We start from the raw sequence: 11,319 nt of genomic DNA, 5'->3' as shown, positions 1-11,319 counted from the left end.
CTTGAGGCTGGTTCCAAAAGTTGCCATGATGCATGTTTCTATGTGGGACAAAAATAGCTTTTTGTCACAAACTAGTTTTTTGTCACTAACTATCTTTGTGTGACAAAAATAGTTTTTGGAGACAGCTAACTAATAACTAATAACCTTGCACTCCCACACTCTTGTACGAATACGGTCACGTTTTGCTCATAAATGAATAAACAGATACATCAAATAACCTGAGTGAAAAGGTAAAGGTGATGTTTCTAAATGCAGAGATGACTACTTCTATCTTTTAAATACAGTCTGTGGCTTAAACAGAACTATGTCATGAACGAACAGCGTGTAAACTCATTTCATGATTCAGCTGAATTATTTATACCAACAACAAAACACACAAAATGATTCCATCCATCAAATCACTTGTGAAATATTGTTATAAAGTGATGTAATGATGTTTCAGAGAGAATCCGGTCTGGTCACCGACAGGTACTAGAACCGGATGTAGGGTGGCTGATTTCTTTCGGCCCCAGCAGGGCATGTGTAAAGCGGCAGAGTATATAAAGGTGTGAGCCGACACCAGCGTGGCCTCTGCCAGCTGAACATCGCGGTTAGAAAAGAGGGGGATTGGTTTGGAGCTTGCAGCTGTCCGGCGGCACTTCCTGTGGGAATTTTTACAAGCTACCAGGTGGGTGTTTGTTTGAAATGATACGCTGCTGCGTCTGTAGTGATACAATTTGAAATGACGACAATATGAAGGCAAAGTTCTGATCCGCTAAGTGTCTGCTCTTTTGACGCGATATCTGCAGGAAAGTTTGCGTGGATTTTTAATCGGGATTTGACTGCAGCCTGAGGAACCTTGAGCCAAACGCTGTAATTCCTCATATGTTGTTTAATAAAGCCCATTCTGCTGATATTAATCCCTGACAAGTCAGCAGAACAAGTGAGGCTAAAATGAATCACGTGGATGTTTTAAACGAGGCTGTTTAGTTCAAATGAAAATGTACAAAAACCATCTTTTTGCGCACGTTGTTCGCGTTGTTGCGCTTTCTGCTTCTGCTCCTTTCATGATTCATCCAGGGACAGCCGGCTGCTCAGTGGCCGGGATAAATGCTTTGTCACGGGGTTGGCGGCTGCCCAAACTCTTCTGTCCACCCAGCCACTGTTTCTACTGAAACACTGCAAGCAACAACAGGATCTCTTTCCTCTCCAGCTTTGATGATGTTTTGTTTTTTTCATAGCAGTGTGGAGCTCACTATGGTGCAGCTATCTCCTTCACCTACCCTGGATATCACCTTTCCACCTGAGAAGTCAAAAGGAAGAGAAGAGGACTCTGTCACTGATGGTATCCTGAAGATGGGCTCACCTGCTGGGTTGAACACGCTGCAGCTCAACATGGAAATCTCCACTGCTTACTACGGCTATGAAACCTACATAGAAGATGGCCTCATCTGCCTCAAACACAAAATTCGCAACCTAGAGAAAAAGAAGGTAAGTTTCTGACAGTGCTGTAAAAGTGGGCGCCTGCTGTTTGTGACGCGTGTTGTCCCCGCAGCTGAAACTGCTCGGCTACAGGAAGAGACTGAAGCAGGGTGAGGTTCTAAACAAAGATCAAATGGTGAGTCCAACTAGTAGTGATTTCTTAAATCAGCTCTGTCTCTAGAACCTGCACTGGTGATTTGAGCTTTCGATTTCCATTTTAGGCGGCTGTGGAAAAGTATGAGGAGGTGCTGCACAACTTGGACTTTGCACGAGAGCTCCACAAAACCCTGGATGGCTTGACTCAGAATGTAAATGTGTCTGGTCACTTTGTCTTTATATCCTGGCGAGGCGTTATTATGCCCTGGGTATTAGGTTGCTTGTGCTGTGTTTGGCTCCGGTGCATTAGATAAGCATATCCAAAATTACACCTGGTAATCTGATGATATTGGTGGGCTGTAGGCTGCCCACCCAGTTAGAAATGTAACCTGTGCTTTTCCTTTTGTTTTTGTCTTTCCTTTGTTTTGATGTCGATCTGGTCTAAAACTGCAATTGAACTGTACTTTGTAAATAAATGCACGTTCATGTCTTCATATGCATTATATAAATTAAACTGCTGTATAGTCAGAAGTCTCACAACTAGCTATAGAATTTGAAAACTCCTTTAATCTTCCCCTGCAGCTGATTAAGGCCCAGAGGAAAGCCATGAAGAAGGAGCAAGTAGCTATAGTGGAGGAAGAGAGGCGACGTCTGGCCACTGTACTCCAGGTCCAGCACCTCCTTGCTAGCCTGCAAAAGGAGCATGTCAGGAGAGACCTTTTGGCCGGCCAGAATCAGGCACCATACGTTCCAGGCCAGCAGCTACATAGTCTGAGCCAGCTCACCACCTTGCTAGGAGTCAAGAGAGATAACAGACTGAGGTGAGAGTGACCGTAAGATGGTGAACTTCCTCCTTTGAAGGTGACGTAGCAACTGAAATGACTAAAACTTCTGACCTGAGTCTTTCACTTCTCATTGGTCATGTCACAATATTTCACATATAATATCACAATAATATAGGAGGCCACAAATTCTGAGCCAAGTTTTCTGCCCTTCTTGAGTGGAAGTTGAGTGTTGACATAGAATTTTTCTAGTTAGTCAGGCACAGGGTGGCTTGAATTTCAGGATATAGCTACTGACATCTCTTTTCTGTTTGCTGTAGTTTACAAGAGCAAATGGAGCAGGCGGCTCTGGCCTACATGGACCTGTTGGAGGGAAAAGACAAGCCGGTGGCTGGATCCTCGTGTGAGTGCAAAAACCGGAAAGATCTCTAGAGCTTCTGTAATTCTAACATATTAGACACAAAGCCCTACAACCAGTTGCAAAAAGCAATGTCTACAATTCAAAGAACAGCAAGGAAAATGCAGCAAAATATTCATAAACCTCCACCTCAGCCTGTTGAAGGCGTTTGGAGGTTTTTGTTTCTGTTTTTCTCTAATCCACAGCTTTTATTTCAGCCTTTCAGGGTATACATGGATATTCTTGATTCAGTGAGACTTATTACTTCACTCCAAGAAAGGATCTCGATATAGTTTGAAGACAGTTTTGACCAAGAGTTGTAGGGCTCGACTGACGGATGATTTGTTTCAAGTACCTGCATTGACACTGAGTGTGAATGGCAACCAAGCAAATGAGTTTTTCTTTCACTCTCAGGATTGACACTCACAGGCTCCCTCCTAGTGAGTCAAACTGAGTGTACGCAGTTTGCTTTTGAAGCTTGTCGTGTGTGTGTGTGCGTGTGTGTGTGTGTGTGTGCGCGCACAAGAGTGTAGCACAGGGTGTGTGTTGTTGTAAAAGCCTTACATCACAATATTTCTGTTCAAGGAGTTATTACCTAAATAAAAATGAACTACTTTGACCATAAGACCGTGCACTTACTGACTGTAACACATTATTATTTTTTTTCATTCTGGTTTTAGCCGCTTGGTTTTCGTGCATATAGATTTACCTTACTAAGAATATCTTCCCTACTACTTGCCTTCTTTTTCCTTTTCAGTTAAACAGTTGAAAGAGGAGCTCACCAGGCTGTTGAATTGCGAGTACTTCAGTTGTCTTCCACCTCCTCCAAGCAAGACTCCAGAGGTGGTCCTGAGCTCAGCCAGCCACACTCGTAAGATTCCAAAATTACATTTCAATAGCAACTTTTCAGCCATGAAAAACCTTGCATGTGTTACAGGATCAGTGTTTTATTATGTTTTTATTTTGTACTTTCCTACCAGCGGGTTGACCAGGTTAGTTTTGGTGGTCCTTGACATTGTTTTGGTGCTTCCTGAGTTTCCTGTCCAGGAATTGACACAAACTGTACTGTCTTGGAAATGCCCGTGGCAGTCCTTGTTGTGTTCTGTCTGTAAGCTAGAAGTATTACTCCAACCAGAACCTGTAGCAGGCAAAGAACAACTTCATGTGCTGAAAAATGAGTTTGAGTCGATCTGCAATATAAGACTGTATAGAGGGAGGTGAGAGATTTCAGACTACGGCCCCTCCTGGCTTTGATTTCTTGCTTGTTTAGACTGCGACTTGCAGCCATCTACATTCCTTTTGTGTAGTTATATTGGCATCAGGTGTCCTACCTCGGGCTCCTGTTTAACAGTTCTCTGGCCCTTGCACAGCTCCAAGGTTGGGTTTTGACAGTGTTGTGATCCCACTCCCACCCTGTTTCTGCTGAAGCTGAGCTTTAAAAGGCATCACTACATGAAATGTATTTCTGTAACTGCCATATTTTCCCTGAAAAAGTTGACTTCCATATTTCTTTTTCTGCTTTGCCCTGTCAGCCATACTAAAGTCAAAATCAAATGAAGTTTCAAAGGAGGTAAGCCCAATATTCATTTAGGGTCCCCTCCCCACCCTTTCCTTCGACTGCATTTCAATGCTTTATATACAAACAGTTCCCAACCCACTGCTCTGTTGTACGCCAGTTTTTCAATAGACTATATGTGAGTGAGAAGGAGCAGGACCCTCCTGACTGCTGGGATATGGAGCTCCCAGGGGAACCTTCATCACCGCAAACTGCAGTCCTCAAACCATGGAGAGGAGCTGCCACTTTAATACCTAAAGTCATTCCATCCACCACAAGGAAGCAGTCTGCAGACTGCAAACTGGTAAAATATAGTCAAACATTTTTGCTCTTCAGTTGTCATCTGCAATGACGAGTAAAACTGGGTGACTTGATGACGACTATTCGTTATATTAGTATCCAGAATGAATCGAACGGAAGTATAACATGATTTATGCATTCCTCTTCTCATGGTGAAGAACAGGCTGTCTGTGAACAGCAGCTCAGTAGGTAGAGATACGAATAAAACGAAACACTAATGCTGTAGTTTAGCAAAGGTAACATTCCAGTGACTGCATTACTTTGGGGGAGGGGACAGCAAAGACTCGCTATTATAAGGAAGGGCTGCAGATGTACTGTAATTCTCTGGGGTGAGCGCACTTATTGAAAGTAGTCAGTTGATCTTAAATTACAAGAACTGATCTGCCAGTATTGGCTCAAAAGCTCAGGTGATTCAAATCATATTCTTCCCAGAGGAAAGAGAAGAAGGCCAAACAGGAGCAAAATTCAAAGTTGGTGAGTTGAACAACTGATCTTCACCAGACACGCACATTGATGCTCTGTAAATATTTTTAGGTGTACAAATGAACCCCTTGTAATTCCTGACAGGTAGTTGGCATGGATATACCTGTGGAAGTTTTCAGTTCTGCATCTGCCTTACCTAAAGATCCCATCCTGAGAAGACAACACCTCGAGGAGCTCATGACAAAGATCCATGGCTCCTTCAGTTTTATGCAGGTGGACTTTGGTTTGCAAATTTCTGTGTGTAAGTGGTGGTACTATTGTTGTTTTCAGCTTTGCCAGTGACTGAAGGTTTATTGCTCTGTTTGTTTTTTAATGCTGTCCTGTTCAGGACTCTCTCCTAGATGGTGAGAGCTCGCCTACAAATGACCAGCTCCGACTGAAGAGACAGCCTTCTGGATCTCCCTCCATTCTGGGTAAATTGAGAAAAAAATTAACAAGGTCTGTTATTCTCAGGTGTCACAAAGTGCTTTATCATATAAAATGCAACAATTAAAATGGCATAGATGAAAGAGAGACTGCACAGGTGGGCCTTACCTTTTTAAAAGAAGCTTATCAAAGGTCAACAGAGCTTACGTTCAATGGAAGGAGGTCCTTTTGTCCTTATCTAGGCGAAGGTGCCACCAACAAGCATTGACCAGCACAGCTTTGAACTCTGAAAACTAAGAGATCCAACCAAAGTACTCTTTAATGGTAAAGGTATGTTTTTGCTGCATTGGCCGTGTGTTTGGGATCATTGTAAAGCTTGCTAATGCAGCAGTGATTATATTGCATCATGAGAACTATTAAAGATCAATTTGGAAGGACTAGGTACTTAAAGAGAAAAATTAGAACTTTTATTGTCATCGTAGGGTTGCTCGCACAGCGAAATAAGGTAGCAAGACCACAAAAGTAAAAAAATATAAGAACACTACACAATGTTTGTCTTCCAGGAAGCATTGTGGGGGCTTTGGTCACGAAGGATGGGGATGGAAGTTGCACATCTGCTGAAATATTGCACAGGGACTGGAATGAATAGCAGCGGCAAAGTGACTGTATGAGAGAGGTCTGCTCACTCTGCATTTATGGTTCTCACAGCCCATGGGTAGAAGCTGTTCTTTAGTCTGTTGGTTTTGCACCTGATGGATCTGAACTTCTTGTTTTGGTTTTTTAGAGGGCAGAATGTTGAATAGATGATGGTTAGGATGGAGTCATCTTAGTCTGGTATAATTACACCAACCTTATCTAGATGGTGTACAAAAGATCCAATATAGTTTTGTTTAAATTTAAAAAATAAAACAAAGAATCTAAATTGAAAGAAGCAAACCTGGATGGGAAGAGTCTTGGTGGCTGATGATCTGGTGTCACTGGTGAGAGGGGCCGGTGTAGTTCTCAACTCACTGGGAGAGTTTGAAGGATGACTACATGAATTCTGTTTTGTCAGGGTTGAGATGGATGAACTTTACTGGTGTTGGAAACATCACTGATGGGAGGCTTTTCGAGTGTGCTGGACCTTACCAGGTGTACAGGTGATTGTCAGCGTGGCTGGCTGTGGCTCAGGGGGTATAGCAGGTTGCATTCTACTTGGATCAGTGGTTTGACTTCCCAGCTCATCTAGTCTCCACGTCCATCCTAGGGCTCGATGCTGAACCTCAAATTCCCCCGATTCAGTGTGATTAAAAAGCCATTTGAGTATTCAATAAAAATGTGTTCATCATTTAGCGTGGCAATGCTCCTATGAAGGGGTTGAGCTGCTATAGGGAGATGTAGGATTAAGACAGAACGGTGAAATACACTAAAAAAAGACATTTAAATCTATTCTAAACGTAATATTCAGGAAAGCGCTTGCAGGCTTGGGTGTGGCCTATAAATGTACTAGCAGTATATGCAAATGTGATTTGTGTTTTAGCAGTTTGTCGGTCTTTTAGTCATACAAAAGAAATATTGCTTAGGTTTTTTTTTTGTTTTTTTTTTTGGAATAAATTTCCTAATATTTTTTGTTTTGTTTTCCATCTCACCTAAACAGCTAAAGCAGGTTTGAGAAGCCCAATTGATGTCCTACCCAAAGCGATGCATGTAAGGAGCTCGTTTCCTTTTTAACAAAGCAGGTGTGACTAAAAATGAGAACAGTTTTTAGTTGTGACATATCCACCTTTCCTATATTCAGTCCACTCCACTGCCCACCAGGCTTACAGAGCGCAGAGTCAGTCTGACCAATGGAAATCGGAGCCTGGAGACCTGTGACATAGAACTTTCCCCAAAGGCCCTACCTCATGTAAGGAGCCATTCATTTCAATATAAAGTTATACTCTGCATTCATTCTGTGTGCCTCTCTTAAGCTTTGTTGTCAATCTAGGAGTCTCTCCAGTTGGCTGAAAAAGAGATTTTTCCTTCACCGCCACTGTTTCGCCGGGAGTCGACTGCCTCCAGCAATCTGGAGGAGAAGAGCTGTCCTACGGTAGATTAGTTTAGCCACCATCGGAGAACTTCTTCTGTGAAGTGTTGCCAGAATACTTCATTTTGTTTCTTTTAACCTTCCCAGACACCAGTAACAGATTCAGGGAAGCAGTCGCCCTGTAATGGGGTAACATCCTGCGCTTCCACCCCCCCTCAGGGACAGACTTTCTCTACACCGCCCACCAGGCGATCTCTGACCTCTGCACAGTTTCAGAACATCCAGTCAGTAAGTTTCATCAAAGTATCATTCCGACTTTGATCATTGGTGGCTAAAGTCAAAGTGCAGGGCTGTAGCTCCTCTCTGAGATGCGATTCAGACGGTGTTAATATAAAAAGAAATGAGGTGAGATAAGATCTCACTGTACGCAAGAAATAGAAGAGCTGAGACTTCTCACATATGGTGCAGCTCAGGATAAGAGATTCTGATTAAAGATCTTGTGGCGTCAGCAAATGGGTCAAAGGCTGTTAGTGGGTATTATATCTCCATTTTACTGGGTGTCTGAACATGTGTTGCTGTTCCAGCTGTAGTCTCTGGGTGTTCACAAACTTAAAGTTGGTGGAAGTCTTAAGATGGGTAATTTTTGAGAACCATGTGCATGAACCATCGTATTTAAAATTGACATCTCATCTAAAATATTTTTGTGGTTCAGTTCTGGAAAGTAAGATTCTAATATTTTAATAGTTTGTGGTACTAACTATTAAACACCCATACAGCTTATGGATGTATGAATGCTAAACAAGCTCATTAGCCTACATTTTCTCAATGTCTGTTTTGTGACTTCCAAAAAAAAACAGCTCCTCAAGGTTTTTGTTGGTTGTGTTTTTTCTGCTTTCTGTAGGTCTTTAAAGTGAGCACCTCTTTAACTCAGACGGGGGAGGTGAACTATAAACCAGATTCTGTTTTCACTGAGCCCAGATACACCACTGCCAGCACCCAGACACCACCCGAGTTTGCCCTCTCAGAGGAGGAGGCACAGCCAGGTATGTTGAGTTTTGCATTCTTGGCTTTGTGTCCTCACTGCTAGTCCGGTCGTCATCATCGAGATGCATTTTCTCTAGTGTACCAGTCGGATTACTCGGTGGGTCATGGTGGACAGATCTTTCAGTCTCCAAGCCAGTCGGGTGGTGTGAATAGACCCAGCCAATCATACTACACCAGAGGCTCTGTGAGAGGTATGGCACGTGGTGGCAAGGCACTGGCTCAAACCTTTCGCTCCTCTGGGTGGCAACGAGGTATTGGTCTTGTTTTTTTGTTTTGTTTTTGTTTTGTTTGTGGTGGTTTTCCTCACCCCACCCCAAGCTGTGGCTGTGCCTCTGTGCAGAAGGGCTCGTCCTGTTAAAAGGGAGTTCTTCTTCCCTACAACCACAAAGTGTTTTCTGTGTGAAGTTTTCCTTAATATTGTGGGGTTATGACCTTCTCATCAAGCATCTTTGTGAACTGGCACAATTTAAACTGAGGTTTTCTTAAACTAGTTTCTGATTACAGGAGGATCCTACATCTCTCCAACTCATCTCAGGGACTCTGGTCCCCTCCTCTATGCAGCTAGAGTAAGTCAACCTATCTTTTAACATTTTATAATCCCAGCACAAATATGGATTAAATACGGCCATAAACCAAAAAGGAATTTCATTAAATGACCCAAGTAAAGGATGGGAAACCTACTTGACAAGCAAATCAATTTATTTACAGAAGTGAAGCTGCTCACTAAGTAAAAGCACAACTTATTCAAGTCCTGCAATTTTCATACTAGTCTGTTCATGTGGAAAGGGAACACGTTTTGTTTCTATATGGGGGCAGTTTTTCTGTAAGCACAATCTGTTTTGAGGAAGTTTGCAGCTTTAAAATTCATAATCAAGTAGATCATCAGAAGCAGTGTGTAGAAGTGTATTTGCTTATACAAAGTAGGCTCCACAATCGCAAACAGTTGTGGGATATGTTGACTGTTGGTTGCCATAACAAGTAATCATCAGCACTCACCAAAAGCTTTGAACAATGCCTGACTTTTATATAAAATCATTTTTGAACAAAATATAAAATTCGTTGTCAGACAGCTGCTCACAATTTAGATTCAAAGCAGGAAGTATAGAGGGCCCATTCCATGAAAATCAACTGAAAAGAGACGACCACAGAGATGACTCTGCAACTTGAATGAAGATGCAAAATTTTCCATCTTACAGAATTTTTATTTTTAAACTTAGATTTTATACCAAGCTCATCTTCTGTCCTTGTTTCCTTCTGTGTAAAAGTCACTGTTGTGCTTCTGTGGCCTTTTTCTCAGGACTCGGGGTACCAGCACAACTACAGGCGAGCAGGGAGACATAACAACAGTGGTAGGAACCATTGTCTTTTCTGCTACAGCTTCCACTTCCATTTTTGATTTTAAGTTTGGTGCCACCAACATATTTCCACAGCCAAATTCTCAAATTTGTGATTTGATGTTTTCTTCCTGCAGTTAAAAATAATCAACATGGCATTCTGTGTCGTTTCAACTCCACAGCAGCCTGGAGTGATTCTTCTCAGGTGAGCAGCCCAGACAGGGAGGGAGCGTTCACAATTGTGGACTCGGGTCATGGGGATTCCCTGTCTGTTTCCACTGTGGAGGTCCCACTCACTCCACATGGACACCACCACACCGCCTTGCTGCCTATGCAGCTCTACCCACTCTCCCAGCCTCTGCGAGTGGCCTTCACTGCCTCTCGCACTGCCAACTTCGCTCCGGGAAATCTCGACCAGCCGATTGTATTTGACCAGCTCCATAGCAACCTAGGGGAGATGTACGATACCCACATTGGCCGCTTTACCTGCCCTGTGAATGGAACCTATGTCTTTATCTTCCACATCCTGAAGCTTGCCATCAATGTGCCACTCTACATTAACCTCATGCGCAACGAGGAGGTGATGGTGTCGGCATACGCCAACGATGGAGCCCCAGACCATGAAACGGCCAGCAACCACGCCATTTTGCCGCTTTTCCAAGGAGACCAGGTGTGGCTCAGGTTGCATCGTGGAGCCATCTATGGCAGCACTTGGAAGTACAGCACCTTCTCTGGGTTTCTGCTGTACCAGGATTGAGTAGCAGTCAGCCTGATGGGACTCTTCTTCCAGTGTGTGGACTGTTTGCTTTGCATTGAATGGTGACTGCACTGACATTTGAGTATAGTGGTCAGGCTGCATGCTAATGCATAAAACTTGTTCACAACATGGGTGAGAGTATAGATTATACACTTTGACCACTTACACAACTTACCTGTTTTCAAATGGGGTCTGTTACCAATTGATAAACCAGGCAGACCAAATAAAAACCATTGTGATGAACTCCCACTTTGACTGATACAGTTACACCGTCTGCTGTAAAGCGGCACCTGCAAGAATGGAATCATTTTGTGCCTTTTTTGTTCAATGAATGTTTGCATTGACCAGATGTTAACCTCAAGTCATTCATTTAGTTCAAGATATCAGGTGAATTGACAAACTGTATTTGCAGCACTTTGCTTGATGCTGTGCTCCTATCCATTCATTCTTACTGAGGAAAGGATTGTTCTTGGTGGTGGGTGTGGTGTCAAACACTAAAGGCAAAATTGTAGCACTGTCTACTGTGAAGGTATAAAAGAGGTCTCTTGCTGAAATAAAAGATGAGCAGTGAAGTGTAGTGGTTTTTGTGTTTTTATTATTTAAGTTTTTAAAACAAAAAACAAAAACTCTTGGGTTACATTACTTAAGCAGGTTTGTTTAAGAGCCAGTTCACAGCTGAAGAAGCCTCCTGGATGAGGTGAAATGTCTTCACAAAACTTCAAAAAGCCCTACTCAAGTA

The 11,319-nt window shown here is 42.8% G+C and overlaps 1 protein-coding gene across 5 annotated transcripts; it reads left to right on the top strand.

Annotated features, from left to right (window-relative positions):
* Positions 1 to 500: 500 nt before the first annotated feature.
* caprin2 (caprin family member 2) lies at positions 501 to 11,112 on the top strand. Of its 5 annotated transcripts, none has more exons than XM_040050560.1 (21): positions 504 to 667; positions 1,221 to 1,470; positions 1,535 to 1,597; positions 1,683 to 1,769; positions 2,140 to 2,378; positions 2,660 to 2,742; positions 3,494 to 3,607; positions 4,269 to 4,306; positions 4,413 to 4,595; positions 5,024 to 5,065; positions 5,159 to 5,287; positions 5,403 to 5,487; positions 7,083 to 7,126; positions 7,218 to 7,325; positions 7,407 to 7,508; positions 7,593 to 7,733; positions 8,347 to 8,488; positions 8,567 to 8,740; positions 8,994 to 9,055; positions 9,787 to 9,838; positions 10,006 to 11,112. In XM_040050560.1, exons 2-21 carry the CDS (start codon positions 1,237 to 1,239, stop codon positions 10,578 to 10,580), a joined length of 2,697 nt encoding a protein of 898 aa, XP_039906494.1. In that variant the 5' UTR covers positions 504 to 667; positions 1,221 to 1,236; the 3' UTR covers positions 10,581 to 11,112. The 5 variants fall into 5 exon arrangements, with proteins under 5 accessions (XP_039906496.1, XP_039906494.1, XP_039906493.1 ...); XM_040050559.1 differs by having other exon boundaries at positions 506 to 667; positions 1,224 to 1,470; positions 7,077 to 7,126; XM_040050558.1 differs by having other exon boundaries at positions 506 to 667; positions 7,077 to 7,126.
* The last annotated feature ends 207 nt before the right edge of the window (positions 11,113 to 11,319 follow it).

The sequence above is a fragment of the Simochromis diagramma genome, unplaced genomic scaffold (assembly GCF_900408965.1).
Source record: "Simochromis diagramma unplaced genomic scaffold, fSimDia1.1 OVJJ01000131.1, whole genome shotgun sequence".
Classification (NCBI taxonomy): domain Eukaryota; kingdom Metazoa; phylum Chordata; class Actinopteri; order Cichliformes; family Cichlidae; genus Simochromis; species Simochromis diagramma.
This window is presented reverse-complemented; position numbering and strand designations above follow the sequence as displayed.

Bases quoted from the DNA above. Each gene is read 5' to 3' on its own strand.
- caprin2 (XM_040050559.1), top strand. From the start codon at position 1,237: ATGGTGCAGCTATCTCCTTCACCTACCCTGGATATCACCTTTCCACCT. The intron at 4,596-5,023 runs GTAAAATATAGT...TATTCTTCCCAG, and splicing joins AGTCTGCAGACTGCAAACTG to AGGAAAGAGAAGAAGGCCAA. The intron at 8,489-8,566 runs GTATGTTGAGTT...CATTTTCTCTAG, and splicing joins AGAGGAGGAGGCACAGCCAG to TGTACCAGTCGGATTACTCG.